The following is a 21,918-nucleotide window of genomic DNA, read 5'->3' on the forward strand; positions in this document are numbered from 1 at the left end:
GCCACTGGAAGTCACAGTCTACTACTTTGTCCTAGATGTACTTCATTCTCTCACTTTCTTCCTTCCCTTTCCCATTTTCTCCCTAATCTACACCAGAAGCTGCTAGCAGAAGGTGAAGAAGCAGTACTATGTCCTGTTGTTGTCTGAACCCTGTCTTGTGTAACAAAGGTGACTTCTGACTTCCAGGGGAGGAGCTTGTAACTGTCCAACTTGCAGAACAGCAGGCAATCTCCAGTGAAGTGCTATGAACAGTCACTGTTTATTATTACTGTCTGTTCTTAACTATGACCACTCAAAACATAACTGAGAACATGAACTGACAGTCCCCATTAAAGGTCGGCTCCCCACCTGTCGGCATTTACATATCTTGACCTTTCACTTGCTTGCTTTAGGGATAGATGAGTAGTAGGTCATCTTATCTATTTTTAAAAAGGGAAAAAGAAAAAAGGAAAGAGAATGAAAGACAGAAAAAGGGAAGGAAGGAAGGAAGGAAGGAAGGAAAGATGTCATTAGCTCCTTTCCCCACATGAACTCCCCAAAGAGTAATGTAAACTATGCTTTCTACTAGTTGCCCAGGATAAGTTCTCACTGGGTCTGGAGGACTGGATGAGGGTCTATTGGAATGGTTGGATGAGCTGCTACCATAGAGCCCAAGTAACCTAGAAATAATTTGGTCTGGGTCTAAGCGCTAATATCATACTGCCAAGTCTCCTTCTGAAAAGCATAAATGCAAAATATCCCATTCCTGCAAGCATACCAACCACAAGGTTGGTGCCAAGAACTTTTGGGGCCCTTTTCTTGGCCACCCAGAATGCTGTTGGCAGCACGGCAGAGATTAATATATTGTTGACATGTCCTAAAACCTTGTTAAAATGTTTTTCTTTTCAAGACACGTTCATAATAGGTTTCCAAGTTGGGTCTCTTTCCATTTCTCCAGTTCCTCCATGCAAACCCCAGGAACTTCAGTCGATGCAACGTGACAGCCAGCAAGATATCTGCCAGGGTGAAGGATTCTCCACAGAGCCAAGGCTGGTGGCCCTCTTCTAATCAGAGAAAGGGAATTGAGAATTAGGGACAAACACTTCACAGACAGACCTCAGCTCCCATTTGCAATTTGAGCCCTAAGGAAAAGATGATCATGTGTTGTCTTGGGTACCAGTCATGCAAATTTATCCCAAACTAAGAGAGACTTGGTTGACATCTGTCAGCCACAAAAGTTCCTTAGTAAACTTGGAACTACTCGAGCTCAAGGACTTTCTATCATTTTGTAAAGGGCTCAGAAGGTTAAGTGCCTACAATCCAGAGGAACTGACAGGCTCATACTTCTGGTTTAGGAAATCAACCAGAGTGCTTTAGAAAGATTCCTACTTCTGTCTATGTATACCTTCCATACCAATAACTGCATGTGAAGGATCAAAAGTACTTAAGAAAGAACACTACATTTTTACCGAGCAAGTACTTACTTGGTTTCTTGTTATTATCCCTTATACAACACAGTATAAAAGCTATTTGCATGCTCTTCACATTATATTGTGTATTAAAAGTAATCAAGAATAACTTAAAGGATATAGAAGGACATGCAAATACCAAATCATTTTACACAAAGCACCTGACCATCCATGGAGCATGGTATCCTCAATGACTCCTGAAACTAACCAACCCCTGTGGAGACAGGATAGTTACATTTCCTTAAAGTGGAAGGAAGTCATTCTTTCGTTTTATTTATTTCTCTTTCTGTAAAAGTTTTTTTTGAGATAAGGGCTTACTCTATAGCCCTTGAAGGCCTTGAACTGATGCCAATGCCTTTGCCTCAGCCTTATAAGTACTGGGATGACAGGTGAAGAGCCAACAAACCACAGCTGTGTCCCTGGTGTTAAAGAAGTTTCTGGTTAACAGCATCTTCAACTGTCTTCAGTTAAGATGCACAAATGGCCTCATGTATAAATATGGAAAGTGGCTGACTGTTGAAGCTCACAGATGCAATCTACAGATGTTCAGTAGCCTATTAGATACTCACCTGCTCACTCCTACTTAACTCTAAATTCAAACTATCTCCCTAAGTGAAGAAAAAACCCAGAGTGGACATTCAAGCAATTACTCAAGTTATTCAACCAGACTACTATAATTACTGATTTGTGGAGCTGGGTAAGTAGGCATCTTCCAATCATCATTTAAGAGGTATAGAAACCTTTTCAGAGTCATATTTCTCATAGATACAAGCTGGATTACAATTACACGCTAGAGTTCTGCATGAAATAATGTATTTAATCCTACCTGTGAAAAACAACAACCACAGAAACAGATTACAGAACATGTTTAGTGAGATCTAAGAATGTTCCTACAAAGGCCCCTAGTGTTTCATTAAAAATAAAGCCAATGAAAGCCTACCTGGAGTTTCTTCATTTCTTCTTTGTAACTCAGTTTCCACCTGATCCAAGACCTTCTCCAACTCATCAAGAATTTTCTTCAAGTATTTGACATTGTCATGATCAAGCAGCTTTGACTAATTAACAACCCAAAAAAGAAGCTATTTATGCCTGCTAACAAAAGCTACAAAACTATATATAGCACAAAGTAGATTTATATGCACATATATGCATACTTTCAAAATTAAAATCTGTTTATTTTAGACAATGGTGAGATATAGAATACCTTTGTAAAGTCAGAGCAAAATGAGGAACTACTCCAGCTGTGAGATCACCTCAGGAGCAGACCCAGTACTTACTGGCAACTCCTAAAGAGTCCCCAGTTAACCAGTAAGGACAAACAACATGAGAACCATGAAGATTTTCCTCTAGCACTCAACTCAAGAATAGAAGCTGAGAAGTCTCAGGTGACTAAAAAAGAGGCAAGAAAAAAACAGAAGGTCTCAATGGAGGGAGGTAGCTCTGTCTGTAAAATGCTTTTCTTGAAAGCATGATGAACAGAGTTTTAGTTTCAGATTCTGTTTTTAAAAAGCTAGAAGTGATGGCACACATTTGTAACCCCATCTTGAGAAGGCAGAGACAGGCAGATCCCTGGACCTCACCGTCCAGCTTGCCTAGCCAAATCAGTAAGTCTCAAGTCAATAGGAGAACTTGTCTCAAAAATAAGGGGAAAAGGGTCCTAATGCTCCCCTCCGGCCTCGATGTGCAAAAACTCATGCACACACATATGCACGTACCAAAAGGAGAAAGAAGGAATATCAGAGAAGTCTAAATGTGATTTTGGAAGGTAAGGAAAGTAACTATGGGAGCATGTACTCTGAGCCCATTTAGCTAAGAGAAGATAAGGAGGGTAAGAAGTTGAGGGAGAGTTGGAAGTGCCATTTGCTACATGTTTAAGGGAAAAGCTTCCATGTGTTGCCTGGGCATGGGCAAAGAACCAATAGAAAATGAGAGGTTATTATTGATGATCCTTATGATGGGCAGAGCAAGTCAACTAACACATGGAGGCCTTAAAATGGCTTACTACCTGCTATGAGATATTCCTGTATTATATTAACTGGAACTTACATCTGTCACCTTCCATGGCAACCAGCATACTCAATATCTGCTTATCAGATAATTATCACTGGGTCCGACTATCAAATATATAATAAAGAAAATTATTTTTTTTCATTTTCTTTTTTTTTGGGGGGGGGTTGGAAGTCTGTTTTTGTTTTGGAGTATTTGAGACAGTATCTCACTTTGTAGCCCAGGCTGGTCTGAAAGCACGTGATCCTCTAGGCTCACATGCTGCTATAATGGATTCAGAAGTCTTTCTAAGGGCAGAGCACAGGCCACAGGTATCACATGCACCCATGATCTACAACAGTAAAAGGTAGTCTAGAAACAGCAGTGTTCTTTTCCAGAAAGCATACAGTGGTGTAATGTGGAGCCAGCCTGGTCACTTACCTTAAGCCGCTTCTGTTTGGCAATGTATGCCTCTTGTAAGTCAGGGTTTTCTTCAGCAAGTTTCTTCAGTTCCGACTCTGTGTTACCAATCTGGCCTGAAAATAAAAATGTTTTTGAAATGGAAAAATTGAAAAATATTTCCCCCTCATGTCACAGACATAGGGGGACGTGGGGACACACCTTGATGAGACTATGAGCTTTGTGACTGGTAGCCTGCTGCTATCTTGGACATACTTTGTCTGCCTCAGTTTCTCCATTTAAATTGTAGCTAGAAAACACCTATCACACAGTCCGAGGACTTCCTGAGCATCTTCTGTGCGCAGCTACAGCAAGGCTTGACTGACACCTTTGGGTTCTGTGCCACTGAACTGCCTTACCTTTCCGTGGCTCTTCCACTTCCTCCAATGAAAGGAAAGGAAACCTGGTTTTGAAAATAATGTTAACTATAGGTGATAAAGCTGTAGTCAGAGGTTGTGTTTCAAATCACAATATAAATACTTAGGAAGAGAAGGAAGAGTAATACACAGAAAGAGAGGAGGGGAGAGGACAGGGGAGAGAAGAGAAGAGAGAATAGGGAAGGGGAGAAGAGAGGGAAGAAGACAAAGGAAAGAAGATATGGGTGAGAAAAAGACATCAAAAAGGAAGGAGAAGTAATAAAACATCACGTAAGAAAAAACCATGGCTTCTGGGTTTAGAAGACTCAGGACTGAGTGTCTCCAAACACTCCCAAGTATGACCAGTGCCACCTCTGTCCTTCCTAAACACAGCCAACTATACTGCAGAACACACTTTCTTCTGCTCCACATCTCACATGTTGACCCTACAGATCTTCCTGACTGGAAGTAGGAAGAATTTCTCAATCTCAGAAAAATCTCCAGTCACTGAGCAGAGGTGATGGCTAGACATCCTCTAGTCTAGCTTCCCCACATCATGAAACAACAATTAAGGACCAGGAATGTGAACCCAGTTGTCCATATATCCAAGAAGGTGCCAGCTATTCTGACTTCCAGTCAATCTGTTTGAGAACATGTGGAGAACATTCTCTACCTTTCCATCAGTCACTTTTCTAAGTTTTATCAAAGTCTGGCCTCAAAAGCGAATGCTGACGCATTAGGCCTAATAGATACTATGTATCTAGTGAGATGGCAGAGGAACAGATGGACCTGCCAAATTATTATATTGATGCAGACCCATGCACTTCCATGAAACAAACTCAACAATCCTATTTCTGAATCCTCAGTGACCAGAAGATAGGTCAAGTCTCAAAATGATAAGAGACTCCAGGTACAATCAATCCCCAGATTATAAGAGTGTTACATACTGCGAATCCTTGTGGTTGCATAAGCAGGGATCATGGAATCCACAGTGAGTTCAGGATGTAAAATGCAGCCATGTGTGTAAGCATCCATCGGCAAGGAGTCAAGAAGCTCTCGGTAATGCTGCACTCGTGGGTAATACATGCTTCCTTTATCAGGCATTAACCTGGGTGTCCTTTCTAAAATACACATAGAAAATATAAATACAAACATTGGAGGAAAAGCTACAAATAAGACACTACATCCAAAAGCAAAAACCCTAATACCTCATCATTAACATCTCACTGTAGTTGCACATTCATAAAATGACGTCTTTCCAGCCCAGATAGCCAACATCTGAAACAGCCTGATGCACCAGATCAGACTCCAAACCATGGCCTGTTAGCATGCTCTCATTTCTCCACCTTGTAAATTCGTGGTCAACCCTCAAGTCCCTCACTTTCCTCATGAAGCATGCCCTGTCCTGACACCCAACTTGCTCATCTGTGCCTGCCTCTGCATGCAACAAAACACAGAATGTACTCTGCTATAACCCCTACCACTTTGTACATAGTTGTATCTTTTCACTTCACGTATATCTTTGGGACAAGGAACTATGATCAGCAAAGTATAGGTGAGTTCCTGTTTGTTACAAGAAGATAATCAAGGACCACTCATTTCTATGTGTCAACTAGCACCAAGAATGGTTAGTGATACTAAGTGACTATGAAATAACAATCTATATAAAGTAGGAAAGGCTCTTGCTTTAAAACCCCATTTTCACTTTCCTTAAATTGTTAGCGATCTACTCCTGGCAAATTCGTTCTGCCTAAATCTTCACTTGCTGGTGAAAATCTAGACTACAAACCTCTTATGATCTGGGAGCACATATTATTCTTTGACAAACCCCGCAAGCCCAATAAATACTTGACACATACTCAGTACACGATTAATTATACTAAGTTGTCACACCCCCAAGTTCCTAGAACATTTGCATTGGGGAAGTTCTGTGGTACTTTATATGGATACTGGATCCCACAGCTATTACAGGCAGAACAAAAACAATGTCACCTGACTACTAAAACAATACTCTGCTTATTACATTATCCTATCTTTTAAGAATTTATATTTCAAAGAGTATCCACAAAGATAAAAGTGAAGAATGAGACCCAAAGACCAGGGCTACGTTCTTTCAGAGCCATTTCCTAGTCTGCCTCTCAAAGGGTTCTGAAAAATGCCAACTAGCTCATTTGCACGAGTGCGAGGGAAGCCTGGATATTCCTTATTCACTCGTTTCTTGGCTCAGGTTAGAGAGGGCAATTTCTGACTCTCTAAGAAAAAAGCATGGATAATTCCTCAAACCAGCAGGCAAATGTCTAATGTCCAGCTCGACAGCACAATGTTAAAGACTGCCTTAGAATGATGACAAAGCATGAACCATGTTCCCCAACACAGACTCAGACAACCACATACTTCATTACATGAAAACAACACAGGGAAGCAGCCTATACCACACCCCGCCTCTCGACACTACATGCCTTAATTAGCTCCTTACACAGACTTTTCAGGATCTCAGCAATACTACCAGTTCTCCAGCAAATCCACCTCCACAAGGACAATAAGCCAAAAGCTTTGAAACGGTGAGGCACTCACACCCTTGCATGTGCTACTGCCCTTGTCTCAAAATAATAATGTCCTTAGAGGCGTAAAATATAAGACAAAATAATTTTAATTTATAAAACATTAACATGTATACTTCTTTAACAGATTATTAATATCCAGCATCAGTTATGATGACTTCCCTAATTTAAATTCCTAACATGTGAATTGAGGATCTACAGGCTTCCCAAAGACACTTTAGGGGATTCACAAATTCTGGACTTTTTACAGCAACGGCATGATGCTGATGGCTTTTTACCCTTGTTACCTCTCTAGTTGCAATGGAGCTTTCTAGAGGCCTCATAAAACACACTGGCTCTGTCACACTGACAGCTAGTGGAATGGTGATAGTCCTGACAACTGAGTGATCTAGGACTTTAAACTTTTCTGGTTCATTTCTAAATAGTAAATATTGACCCACATAAACCAAAGCTCTCAAGTGTCCTCAATAATTTTTAAGACAAAGGGATCCAAAAACCCGAAGAAGCACGGCCTTAGCAGTCTGGAGCCTCAGGTTAGTAACCATAAACAGTACATTTTTGAATGCTTCCCAAATGACAAGTTTATGGCTCCTGGCTCCTGGGTTGGGCTGCTTTCTAGTGCCAGGCCCTGCAGCTTTCTCCAGAAAAACATAGCACTTCCTTCCCAGAAAGGTGAACAAGAGGAAGAACAGTAACATTGAAGTGTTTTCTGGGTATGATCCATCTGGATAAGCCTGACTTGTTCAAAGGAGAACAAAAGCTTAAAGCCATGAGCATGTTTTTCTTCTACTCAGTGCCCCACTGGTATCCACTATCAATGAAGCTCTTTGTCAGGCACAGTATATAAGAGGCCCACTGCACCCATGTCCTCTTCCTGGCTCCCCTTCCCCAAGTACTTCACGGGTGCCCTGGCCAGTGTCACATAGGCCACCTCAGTTCACATCAAAGCATACAGCATTCACCACCTCCGGAGACTTTTTCAAAAGACAATCAAGCCCAGCGAGTAGCACATGCCTGCATTCCCAGCACATAGAATGCTAATACAGGATGATTGTGAGTTCTAGGCCAGTGTGGGCTATGTAGTGAGTACTCAGATAAGCACAAGGCAATTGTTTTTCTCTTGAATTATACACATCCTCCCTCCCAACCTCATCTTATTTTATTTTCTAACTCTTCCATAGAGAGTCATGGATAAAGATAATTTTTAAAAAAATGCTTTTTCTTGGTATTCTACCTCAGGCAGGGGTGTGAGTAATACAGAGCACATGGGTCAGGAAAGGAAGTCAGGGGGTTTTTAAAAGAGGTGATGAAAGGGGTGCAAGCATTGGAGGTAAAGTTGCAAAAATGCAAGCCAGGTCTAGTGACTGGAAGAATAATAAGTAGGAGCTGGAGGTATGGTTCTGTAAGAATATATGCTAGTCATTTACCAGCCCCTGGATTAAATTCCAAGTACCTAAAGCACTCAAACACATAAAATACATAAGTAAAATAAAATAAATAAACCTATAAAATGTTTTAAATAGAATAAAATGATGACTTCAAATTGATATACTTTTAATGTTATGCTTAAATTTCAATATATAGTGACAAAATTGTGTTTTTGAATTTATATTTCCTAATCATATTTCTATATTATTTTAATGTTATACCAGAATAATTTATTTCCAAACCAAATCCTACTTTTTAACAATAATTTAAATGATAGACATAAGACACTAGACATTATTTTCAAGGCGTCATTATATATCAAATTATAAAAACACCATATAACATCCAGGATTCTGGATTACCACTGAAATATTTAGCAATAGTAAATATCATATATTCTAGTATTTTATACTTATTTAATGATCTTTTTGGTTTTTTGTTTATTTGTTTGCTTTTTACCTAGTTAAAACCAAATTAAATTTTACTGAGATATTTAGGATATTATAAGAAGCAGTTCAATTTAAACATCAGCATTAGTAGTTTATTCACCTTGTCCTATCCCTGTTTCTATATTTGCTTACTGTCATATCTCACCTAGCTTAATCAGTGTGTCCCTTTCATATAATTTTCTTGATTATATGCCAGATTGAAAAATGCATCATGGACACAAAACAATCTACAAAACTAAATATAACACCACATGCATATATAAGAGCAGGTTCTTGACAAACTGATAGATAGAAAATGTCTTTGAAGACTAACAAGCTTCTAATGATTTGAGGTCTTTGAACTTTCTCTGCATATCCCAAGAGTGTGCACCTAATTAAACCCTGCTAAATGGTCCTGAGGGAATGGATCTAGACAGCACTCTCAGCCAGCCCTCGGATGAGCAGTTATAAATGAGAAAGTCTGAATTCCTCCTTAACCAAAGTCTTGCCCTTGGGAATATCACTCATATCACTCATGAACCTGCTTTCAAAAGTAATAATAGTAATAATAATCAAATCTAGCTATTATCCAACTTAGATAATCACTATTTTAGATTAAGACTTTTAAAAAGTGTCTTGACTCAAATTTCTTCTGTACAACTGCCAATTATTTAGCAGATATCCCAAAGGCACAAGATGCAAATATATGAGTATCGATATACAAAATGATTGAGCAAAATGCTATTTTTAGCATAATTCTGAGTGACTGGCTAACAAAGGATAGCAACTAACAGCAAGGACACCAGTTCACAAATTTGGCCTTTAGTTAAATAACTATACCTAAAGAGCTCTTATTATAACCATGGAAAATGATGCACCTCATAAAACCTAGTTATTATCAACCTGCCATTCCTCTAAATTCCATTTGTAGAGAGACAAAATAGCAAATATTAAGACCAGCTTAAGATGCAGAGCACTACCGTTTTTGCAATCTGGAGAGAACTAATACTTTTTAAAACAACCTGAGACCGCTGTAGCCTGGCAACTTACTATCAGGTCTCTTACCCATTCTAATTGCAACTAATTTTTAAAACCAAAATTCACATTACATTAATCTTATCAAACTTTATCTTAGTTTTCTGGTTTATTTTTATTCCACAAGAAATATTTCATAAGATAGCTATGATTTTAATAATCTTAGCTTTTCCATCATTCATAAATATGATACCATTTCTTTAATGTCTTTATTCATTTGTATATTAAACTCAAGTCAAGAAACAGGCTGAAAAGAACATCACTGGGGCTGACAGTATAGCTTAGTGACAGAGTATTTGCCTAGCATACATGAAGCTATAGGTTGATCCCTAGAACTTCAATCAATAAATAAATAAAATACCACTAGAAAGCCCCATCCAGGGTAACGTATATTTCAGTAATTCATTGTGGAGGCCCACAAAGGTTTCCTAGTAAGATCTGAGTTTGCTTTACCCAGCAGGGCTGCATTAGAGAATTGCTTGACCACATGTGTGGTTACCAGGTAATTGGAAGGGTCTACACTTGGCTGTAATAGAAGGTCTTTTGTTCCACCCCTTGGCATTCCTATAAAAGGCCCTTTAAAAGATAAAGGAGGGGCCGGTAGATATTGATCCAGGCCCTCCCGAGGCTGTCCTGTGTTTCTATCTGTTTCTCTCCCCTCTGTCTTTCTATCTAAATGTTCCTCGTTCCTCCCTCCTCCCTCCTCTCTCCTTCCTCCTCCGTCCTCCCTCCTCCCTCCTCCAGAGTACCCTGGGGAAAAAGTGGGAGCAGACCTCCCACAGAGAAGTGGGTAAGCATCCCATAGATGGCGCCAGGAACCGGGACCAGGGACTTGCAGAAAGTGGGGTTGGGGGTCCCATAAGAAGCAGTTGGACATGTCTGGTTTTGTAGTATAATGAAGATGGGGATAATCTATTTTCAGGAGTATAGATAAAGTAAGGCTGCTGAAGGAAATGCCAAAGTGAAAAGTTAGGCTGCAGCGAGTATCTCCTTCTATCTAGGTTTCTTTTTTCTCTCCCTCTTAATTTCTATCTATAAAAACTAGGGGAGAAATGTAAAGTAGGAATGTAGCGTAGAAAGGAACTTAGGATATGGTAGAATATAGGAATATAACGTAGAAAAAACTTAGGGTAAGGTAGTAAAGCAACAAGACAGAGGAGCTGTGCTCTTGGGACTATGAATGCAGACTCCTGGGGAGAATTGGAGTCATGAAAACAATATTGTGAAAGAAAACGGGCAGAAAAGATTCCTGTGGAAGCTTTGGGCCTGTGGATAGCTGAGCTTTAAGCCCTGAGTGGCAGGGGGAAAAAATTCCCGGAGGCAGACAAGGGAAGAATTGAAAGACGTAAAAAACTTAGTAATCTTTCTCCCAAAAACTGGAAGCTTTTCTGGTCTTTCCTTCTCAGATCTCTTTTCTTCCTATAAGGGCAAAATTAGATTCACCTAGAAATTATATCTTATCAGAATGGGAAAAATCACCTGCAATTGCCCTAGAAAAAAAACCTCTCGAAACATGGCAAATTCTCTCTGCTAGTCCTTTCTCCCCTTCAAGCTACTATTTAAAAAACAGCAGCCAGAATCCCCTGCGGCCTGAGCCTATGCCCAAGTGAATCCCCTGCGGCCTGAGCCTATGCCCAAGAGAGTGGAGGCATAAAGCCAAGCAGGAGCAGCTTCTCCCTAGTGGGGAGCCTCAGCTGAGGCAATACAGGACCCAGGGAGGGGCTGCTGGCACGGAGGACGCAGTGGAGGCTTTGGAATCCTCCCTGCAATGAAAGAAGCAGGGTCTGGGTTCCTAGTAGTAGCTGCAATACAGGAAAAGCTGAGGCAAAATTTGGCCATACAGAACCAGGACACTAACAAGTCCCTATCTCCAGAACAGAAAGGCAGTTAGCAGGGGAACTGAGCCACAGCCCAGGCATTAGGGACTCTGTATCTTGGGGAAGGGGACAAATGGGGACAAGTAGAAGATCTATCATGGAAAAAACATTCTCTGAAAAAGCTCTTAAAATCTGATTATGGAGGTACATTTGTCAAACAGTAATGCAGGTGTCTTAATACGAGCTTAGGAAAGATGAAAAACCTCCCATGGCAAAGCAGCAGCCGGTAATTGGCCACAGCTGAGTTTTTCTCCCAGACCCGAAAGGCAGCTTGGGAAATGTATGTAACAGCATGACGCTATAGAGAAAGGCAGCTTGGGAAATGTAGTTCGTAAAAGCGAGGGGGCCTACGCAAGTAGGCCCAGAGAAAAGACAGATAGACTGGGACAAAAACTTTCAAATGTTCCCCATAATAGAACAACAAAAAGACCAAGAGAAATACTGCCAGTACTGCACTGCCCCAAAACTCTGCCTTTTCAGCTAAAAATACTGCTTTTTCCCAAGTGCTGCTAGAAAGCTTAGCTTTACTTCCCCAAAAATCAGGTGATGACTGTCAGGAGGCAATTAAGATGCTAATGACACTTCTCAAGTCATTTTAAAACCTTAAGAAAGCAAGGGAAAGCTATCTGTACACTGGGAAACAGCTTTAGGTGTGAAAAAAACTTATGGGCAAATAAGAAACTTGGGTTGTGCTTGAAATGCAAGAGAGAAACATTGGCATCTTTAAAAGAGCTCACGGCAATCTTAAGATGCAGTTTTAAAAAAATTAAGGAGGAGGAAATTGTACCTTCAGAAGCTTGACGGCAGCCTGAATTCGGTGAGGTGTATAGAACAAAGAAATGTAAGCTCTAATAATACCATAGCTGCTGACGTTTCTCCAGAAAAGCTGGGATAAAACAGAACCTGGAGCCATACCGCTTCCGATTCAATGCAGGCTCCTTTATGAAAGATGGTTCCTAATAGCAGCGCAGAAAGTTTTTTCTAAGAGCTTTAACATAGCTCATTATGGTAATTACTCATGATTTGTATACTCTCTCTCTTATTGGAAGAATAATAAAAATAGTTCTTTTAAGAAATATCTTTTAGATATGTGCAAAAGTTTGTAAAATAGCTCTGTAGAGTTTCCTTTTGAACATAAGTTTGTAAAAAAAAAAGTGTAAATATGTATAGTAATAATATTCATGATACTTGTAAATATATAAAAGTGTAAATGTTGAGTGTAAGTTTGTAAAAAGTGTAAATATATACTAGAATTGTTTTTATTATTCCATCAATATCTGTCTAGTCGGGACAAATTAGGTAACATTAATTTTTAAAGGATAAATCAAATCAATCACATTAGAAGCATCTTAAAGTTTTTATTCTTTTACCCTCAGATATAGTTGAACACTTTTTATGGTAGCTCAAAATACAATTTTATGGTCTCAGTGGCCCCTGGAAAACTTAAGTGAAGGTGTCATAATTAAGGGAGTTTTTCTGTTTTCTTCCCAGAAGTTTCCACTCCTTTTGTTTCTGTTTAGAAAGGGATAGGCCTCCCACAATGGGAGGGTGTTACCTAGTGATATCTGATCTTGCTTTACCCAGCAGGGGTGCATTAGAGGATTGCTTGACCATGGTTACTAGGTGATTGGAAGGGTCTGCACTTGGCTGTGCTAGGAGATGGTCTTTTGCTTCACCTCTTGGCATTCTATAAATAGCCCTTTAGAAGAGACAGAGGGGTTGGTAGATATTGATCAAGTCCTTTCAAGGCTGTCCTGTGTTTCTATCTGTTTCTCTCCCCTCTGTCTTTCTATCTAAATGTTCCTCACTCCTCCCTCCTCTAGAGTACCCTGGGGGAAAAGTAGGAGTGGGCCTCCCACAGAGAAGTGGGTAGGCCTCCCATAATTCATTCATTTTATCCATTAAAAATCATTTATCAAATATCTATTATGGAGTACCTACTTACAAGAAGCATAGGGCACAGATTTTAATGAGATAGTCTCTGATCTCACAGCTCTTAGAGTGATTTAAAAGTCATCCAAATATTAATAAGTAAAATAAGAGTTTGTAGCTGGAGGGTCAACTTTGTGTAATAAACGTATGCATCAATATTCTTCAGTGTGTAATTAATTCATCTGCAGATGTGTTTTACTTACCATTCTCTAGTCATATCTATGTCTTTACTTCATAAGAACATTATATAATAGCAAATGTTCTACTTGAATCAAAATACACATGTCAAACCATGGTTTACACATAGTAGACACATTTTAAAAGGTATTTATAATATTCTCCAACAATGTAAAACTTAAATTAGTTCCTTCTACTAACAGACATAAAAACTGAAATTTTTAAGTTGTTTTTTAACTGTAGCAATGTTATCACTTGCAGAGATAAACAGAACTAGTCAACTCTTATTTCACTCTTTCCTCTTTCCAAGCAACGTAGTTCTCCAACTTGGAAGGATGAAAAAGAAAAAGAAACAAGTAAGTTGGAAATCCATTCTAAAACTTTGCCAGATAGAGTAATTTGCAGCACTGCTTTGAGCATAACACAGTAATTTATAGCATGAGTCTAAAGTTTTAATGCACATATATATCACTTGGGCCTCTTGTCAAACAAGATCCTAACTCACTAGCTTTTTGCTATGTGCCTTAAACTCCGCATTGTAAATAATCTATCAGATGATGTCGATGCTGCTGGTGAAGAAACAGACCTTGACAAGGTTGGTACTCCATCTGTCCTGTTCCCTGACAAACAGCATGGCTCTTTTCTTATTCCCTGAGTTCTTAATGATAAACTGTCTGGATTATAATTGTTGCAGCGATGCTTATGTTTGTTGTTTGTTTAAATTTCTATATCCTGAGGTAAATTCTATCTTGACCTGCAAACTTGTCTGGCTGTCATCATATCTGCCCAAAACTATAGAAGTCCTAATCTTTTTAATCTTCCCCAGTTGGGTAACTACTGCCCGGGAAAGAAGAAAAGGAAGAGTTACTTGGACTTGTTCTATCCTACAATGACAAAACTGCATCACCTAGTCCAATGGTTCCAAACACTAGTCAACAAGTGAGTAGCAGCTGCAGGCCAGTGTTGAGGGCAGGTGAGACTCCCTCACTAAAGAAGCCCAATCAGAATTAAAGCTCATGCCTTCCACATTTCCACCCTATCATTCTACCAGTGCTTTATCTAGTTCAACCAAGTTATCAAAACAAATAGTTACTTCCACATGGCAAATCTGAGGTCAACTGAGCTTAAATTCTACTTCAAAAACAAACCAACAAAACTCCTTTCCTCTCATTTGGCTGTGGTTTATATAACTTAGTAAAAGCCAGAATATATTTCAGTTTTACTATTATATTATAAAAGTAAAATCTAAGGAAAATTTTAAGAAACCAACTATAATTAACATTTACTATAAAGCATTGCTTCATATGTGGTAAAGAAGAGAATAAGCAAATGTGAAGGAAGAACTGGAATAATAATACAAATTGTATTAGTTCAAGCAAGGTTTATATATTACTTCTCATGTGTTATATAATATACATGATAGATATATATATATATTATATTGTTATATAATATGTGTAACATGGTGCTATACATAGTACATGAAAAATAAGCTATATTTTTAAAGTTTTGGTCATTTAAAATAGAATTCTTACACAATTATTTTTGCTTTGTTCCTATTATTCTAATCAGTCCTCTCAAGAATAACAAATTAATAGTCTTATCCATTTCCAAAAAGCTCAAGATTGAGAAAATGTTTCTTAAATCAATTAGTCTCCATTTTCAGCACAGTCCCAGCATCTAAACACATATGGATAGCCAGGAATGGTGAAAGGAAAACAGCTCTTTCTGCCATTTGGTTTAGGTCAAGGCTACCTTCAGTTAAAACTTCTGGAGAGTTCTGAATAAATAACTTAAATTAATAATAATAAATAATTAACTTAAAACATTAAATTAAAAATGATGGCACTTGTACACTCAGATAAGATTATGAGTTCCTAATCTATTCCCCCATTAGGTCTAATATCCGTTTTCCTTCTAGGTACCTCGGACATTTTGTGGCCCATTAATCTCTTTCCACAGCTCCCTTAGTTTGGGGTTATAAGCTGACCTTAATGGCCGGGTTGGCATCGGGACAGTAGCAAGCAACTGGACGGCCCGTAGATTGCTGTTTGGAAGAGAACTGAAGAGTGAGCAGCCCACACTCTGCTCCCAGTTCTGCTAGTGGTCAGCCATGTCTGGTCAGCCATGTCTGTGTCAGCCATGTCTGGTCACTAAGCTACTGCTGACCTGAAAGGGCTGTCATTACAAACAAGCAGGACAGTTTGTATGTGGCAAAGGAAACAGGAAATGGTACACGCTGAAGGCTTTGAAGACCAAAGACCTTGCCATAAAATGGTTATATTACCTTAGACAAACCCTCTATTTCTCTTTCCTCCCATGCAAAACGGGAATGACTAGTCTCTACACTTCTTTCAGATTCCACACCTGCTTCTGAGGAGCTCTCTTGACAACTGGCTAAAATTGAAATATAAAATGCCTGACATATAAGCAATCATAAATGATCATTATTAAAAACATGACACATATTTAAACCTTATTCCTTAGAAGGGATAAAAACTATGCGGAAGTAACTAGAACCAAGAACCCAGAGTAACAATCTATTCCCTCTTCTCTAACATTTAATCCTCTTTTCCTCTTGTTTTTAAGATGAAATTGATTTTCACAATATAAGAATCAACATCATGAATTTTACTTTAAGGCTAATAAATTACCACCACTGGAACCACATACCTGCAGTTTTCTGCAAGTGAATTTGAAAGTTTTGACATTAACATTTGCACTGGCTTATCTGAAATTTGTGATAGGTATATATTTGTGCACTTCTGGAAATGGAAAAGGTTTTTAAATCACTAAACCACCACCATCAAATAGAGAGGAGAGGGAGAAAGAGAGGAGGAGAGGAAGAGGTTGGGGGCAGGGCTTATATTGAAAATAAAGCCAAGAAATCACAAATAGCCTTAACATTACCATCCAGGAAAGTCTGTTCAAGATAATCAATGATCTGAGTGGCCTCACAAATTATGTTTTCCCCGTGGATAAGGACAGGCACTTCTCCAGTTGAGTTCAAACGCATAAACCAAGGCTCATTGTGTTCACTCAGGGGCAGACTTACATCATGTTCCTCGCACTTCAATGCCTTTTCAGCAATTACCAAGCGCACCTGGAAGAGTTCACAGGGGTTACTACTGTTTTCAGTTAATAGCCTTCTCTGGAATCAGCTAAGCCACCTTGGTTGGCTTCCTGAGCTAGCAGCACTTGAAATGTTCATTTAATGAGGTCTGTTGCTAAAGGAATAAATGAGAAACATTCTGGCAGCTTACTGCTATAGAAGAAAAAGTGAGGAAGGAAAATTATTCTGTCTTCATTACTATCATTCTCTCTCCTTCATCATGGTGGCCTTTGTGCCCTAAACAAAACTATGTATCCTCCCCCCGCCCAAAAAAACAACCCTGAAATAGAGGGTTGGAGAGATGGCTGAACGTTTAAGAAAATGTATGGCTCTTGCAGATGACCCATGCTTGATTCCCAGCACCCACATTGAGTGGTTGACAGGGCCTGTAACTACAGCTCTAGCTGAACCCCTACAGGACCACCTTAACTACAAATACATGTTTGGACCTTTGCCAAAGAATTCAGGCATGGGAAAATAAAAGCAATTTCATTCCGTTTGGGTGAGGTGGTGTCTTCACATGAATTTGTCTTTCTTTCCTCTTCTGGTGCTAGAGATTGCCAAACCCAGGGCCTTGAGCTTGCTAGGCAAGCAAGGATTCTATCTCGGGGCTAAATACCTAACTTCTGTATTTAAAGAAACGAAAATCGAAGAACTATCAAGGTGACCCAAGACTGCAATCCCAACAGTGGGGGAACCAAGGTAGAAGAAAGGTTGCCACAGATTCGAGGACAGCTTGGTCTCCACAGCAAGTTCTAGGTTGGCCAGGGTTGCGCTTCGAGATCCTGTCTCAAAAACTATGACTCTATAACTCCGTGTGTGTATAATATATATATATAATTCATCTATTTATATAATGCTTATTTTCAGGAGGATTAGGGGGGTGCAGGGAGGCACTTTTCTCCTGCCTCGCTCTCCAGGGCCCAGAGCTCAAGAGGACAAAACCTCTAGGCCAAATGCTGAGTGTGATGCTTCTCAGTGGCGCTTCCGAGGGGCAGTGCCTGCGTCACCGCCTTCCCCAGCCATCCTGCTTCTGCAGGTCCTCACTGAGTGCACCCCAACCTTGCAGGCCCGGGTTGGAGGCCCGCGGGCCGCCGCAGCCAGGGAGCTGTCCCGGTGCTGAACCCGAGCGCGGCCCGGGGCTCCTGGCCGTTACCTTTTGAGAGCTGAAGGAGTGCGTCCAGTGGTACAGAATGAGCCTGACCTCCGCGTCCGGCCCGCCTTCCGCCCTCAGGGGCGCGCCCACCCGCGCCTCGTCCTGCCTCCGGGCCATTTCGGGGTGCGGGGTCAGGCAGCCTCGTCGGTGGGCCCTCGCGCCAGGGAAGCTCTCCCAGGCGCCCTTTGGTTTCCCAGGGCCCCCTGTGGCGGGAAGGACGCACTCCGCAGACGAACTGGCTTCTGGGAAATGTAGTTTCATGCCAAGGAGGCTCTAGCGCTGGTCTGGAGGGGCCCTTGATAAGTTACCTGCTTGATGTAATGTGATGATTTTTAGGTAGGGAAAATTTCTAAACTATGACTGTCTAGTTTGGAGGGCAAGGAAAAATGATGATAGCAAATTACTTGTGGGCTTTGCACATTGCTTGGGCATAAAAGTACCAATTTCGCAAGACATTCAGGGCTTTTTAGTGCAAAAGTTCTAGTGGGCAAAATAATTGGATTAAGTATCAATGAATTTTCATAGAAGATATTACTATGGAGTCACAAAATATGTATCTCATGAATAAATCAACAATGGCACTGTAAAACGGCCTTTTGGTTAAGTATGGACGTTTATAGCACAAATACCTGGGATTGTGTCCTGCTTTTTCCATTTCTGAAATAGAGATCATTTTATTTCATTTGTAAGGTTTTTGAGAAAATTAAGTACATATATAAGATAGTAAAATCAACAGCGACACTATTCACAAGCCCAGTGACCTTAAAATAGTCCCTTTATAAGTCAGGACAACTTCAGACTCTATATTCTAATTCTACTTATAACTGCGTAGCTCTTAAAATCTGTAATCATAGCAAATTCACAAAGTTTCTCTTTCAGAAAATTTATACAAATACTGCTGTGAAACAAGTTCCTTTATCATTGACTACCAAATATTACTTGAGCACTATGTTCTAGGCATTTTGCTGAATCCTGTATACATATATGATTTATATATACAAAATATAAAACAGACTCACCATGTAAGATCTAGTGCCTGGCACAGAATATAGAGTCTGCAGGCAGGTGTAACAACATGAATAGCCATGAGAAATAAGGATAGCTTAAGGGCCAATGCACAGAAAATAAAAAGGAAGCATGGCACACAGCAGCTCAGGTAAGAAGGCCCCTGAAAGGGACAAAAGGCTTGTGAATTTTTTCCTCCCGTTTAGAGTACTTCATTTATAGTTCTTCATATTTCTTTTATGATTTGAATGGGTTTTTAATATATTTTGATGCCTTTGAATAGCAGAACTGAGCTCCTTGACAATTTTTTATTCCAGTCATTTGGGTGGGAGGATGTTCAGAGGTTCTACCACAGAGCCACACACTCCATTAGTTTGTTCTTAGAGTAAAAGGGAAACCAAACACCTCCTAACAGTGCCACTCCCTTCAGGGGCATTTTCTTCCAAACCACCACACCTACGCTAACAGGTATGGAAATACAATTAGAAAAAAAAAAAATACTTAAAGCACCTGGGACATTGCCCAGGATGCTTGCTCCTGGAGAAGATGCTGACTAACATGTTGAGGAAAAGGACCATGCCTGGGGCTAACTCCTGAAATTGGAGTTATTAAAATGGTCATGAACCACCATGTGGGTGCTAGAAATTGAACCCACATTCTGGAAGTGCAGCCAGTGCTCTTAAGCCAACTCTCCAGGCCCAAATCACCATAGTTTTTCTTATCTTCAAAAAAAGACTACAGTTATATTTAACCCATTATCTTTAAGGCAGGTTCATTTGGTGTTTCTAGATGCTATTGTGTTATCTGCCTCACTAACATATCAGGCATGTAAAATATAGGTGGTCTCCATCTCTCTGACTGTCTCTGTCTCTTTCTCTCCCTCCATCTCTCCTTCTATCCTTCTATCCCTCCCCTCCCTTCCATGTTTTAGTTTATGTAGCTTTGGCTGACCTGGAATTCACTATGTAGACCAGGCTGGCCTTGAACTCATAGGGACCCAATTGCCTCATTAGGGATTAAAGTATGCACCACCACAACCAGCTCCTTATTAATTTTTAAAACTTTTTATGTCTTAAATATCCCATAATAAATGCTGTTACTTAAAAAGTAAACAGTACAAAAATATCATTAAATGATAAGGAAAAATAAGGTGAGGTGAGGTTTGTTCTGTTTTTTATCATAATAGGCATCAGAGGAACTGCTGTTTCTAAATTCTATGATCTAAAATTCCTTTTATTTTCCAAACCAATAAGGGCCACTTTAGAGTAATAAAGCCTCTTTTCCACCCATGTGTTTATTCAGAGTTTCATTAACTGTCTGTACCCTTCATACCTGTATACATCATTACATTACTGTGGTGCTGGAGGAAAGAAGACTGATCCAGGTAAATCAATAGAACGGATCAAATGGAAGAGGAAATATCATGGCTGGCAGGCAAAGTAGAGGAACTGGACCACCCATTCAAAGGAAGTGTTAAATTATAAAACAAAGAAGTGGCAGTGGTGCTCTGCTAGGCAGAGGCAGGAGGATCTCTGTGAGTTTGAGGCCAGCCTGGTCTACAGAGCAACTTCCAGGCCAGCCAGAGTTATATGGTGAGACCCTGTCTCAAAAAATCAGAACAACAACAATAACAAAAACAAACTAACAAATTACATGCAATATGAAATTCTCAAATAATAAAAACAGAAAAAATATTTTTAAAAGTGAATCAAGAATCATATTCCTGGCTGGACAGTGGTGGCACATGCCTTTAATCCCAGCACTCGGGAGGTAGAGACAGGTGGATCTCTGTGAGTTCGAGGCCAGCCTGGTCTACAGAGCAAGGTCCAGGACAGGCACCAAAACTACACAGAGAAGCCCTATCTCGAAAAACCAAAAAAATCACAGCCCTGTCATCTGGCAATCTCTTTTGAATTATGTCTGTAATTCCTAGCTACTAAAGTAATCCTTAGTGCATGAAGTCCAGATGAATTTGACACTGTAAAAAAGCACATCCTACAGTGTCTCTGAGCTTTAGTCACCTTACCTATAAATTATAATAAAAATGTACCAGATAGTCTGGTGCACAAATATACGGAGTTTGGAAATGTTCTTTAACAAAACAGTTATGATTTATACACTCTCCTGTTTCTGATGACTTGATAAAGTTTAAATTTATTAGACAGTAGTCCTATCATTGAAATATATATATTTCAGTGTGTGTGTGTGTGTGTGTGTGTGTGTGTGTGTGTGTGTGTGTGTGTGTTAGTTACTGAGTGTAGAATCCTATTGCTAATGTGATACATTTTGGCAGGTTTTAGGTTATACTTGTATTTTTAAATGAATGTCACCTAAGCCAGAAATTTGGAAATCTGACAAATTCAAATAATTCTGTTTTTAAAGTACTATTATGAATGACCACAAGAGGTCTCTAGCTTTTAAGAAAACAACATTCCTTGCTATTTTTCTTTCTGGATAAATTAGAAAACAGATACAGTGATATTTTCCAGAGAATATATTTAATTAATTAAACAATATTAAAGGCAGATTTTCCAAATTAAAAAAAAAAACATGTTTTGTACATGTAGGAAAATAAGATTCTTTCCACTTTCTCTTGAGGACAGCACCACTAATAAATAATAGGCACCCAGGAACTGGGTTGCCATGTCAAGAACCTAGACTGTGGGAATCATGAAGGATGTGTAAGTGAAGTACACACAGAAAAAGGAGGGCATCATTCCTTCACATTGAGATAGACACAAGCAAGTACCACCTGACCAAGACCAAGTCATGATCTGACCAAAGGCACACGGTGAACAAGGTACACAAGGACTTGCCGTGGCAAAGCTGCTTTATCCCAAAGGGATTCTGTGGCCACTATGTAGAAGTTAGGCAAGCAGGGAGGAAGGATCTCTATGTATACCTAGCAGCGTGTGCTTTAGCCAGCCTCCAGGCTTCTCCAATAAACATCACATTTGA

At 39.7% G+C, this 21,918-nt stretch overlaps 1 protein-coding gene across 1 annotated transcript; it reads right to left on the reverse strand.

The window, feature by feature from the left end:
* Positions 1 to 609: 609 nt before the first annotated feature.
* Gdap1 (ganglioside induced differentiation associated protein 1) lies at positions 610 to 18,165 on the reverse strand. Its single transcript, XM_036178101.1, is given in 7 exon segments — positions 610 to 872; positions 874 to 1,043; positions 2,389 to 2,503; positions 3,876 to 3,970; positions 5,197 to 5,370; positions 16,598 to 16,790; positions 17,956 to 18,165. Coding segments are annotated over 7 exon segments (1,077 nt in total). The 5' UTR covers positions 18,073 to 18,165; the 3' UTR covers positions 610 to 659.
* Between the last annotated feature and the right edge of the window lie 3,753 nt (positions 18,166 to 21,918).

This window comes from Onychomys torridus, chromosome 2, assembly GCF_903995425.1.
Source record: "Onychomys torridus chromosome 2, mOncTor1.1, whole genome shotgun sequence".
In the NCBI taxonomy this organism is placed as follows: Eukaryota; Metazoa; Chordata; class Mammalia; order Rodentia; family Cricetidae; genus Onychomys; species Onychomys torridus.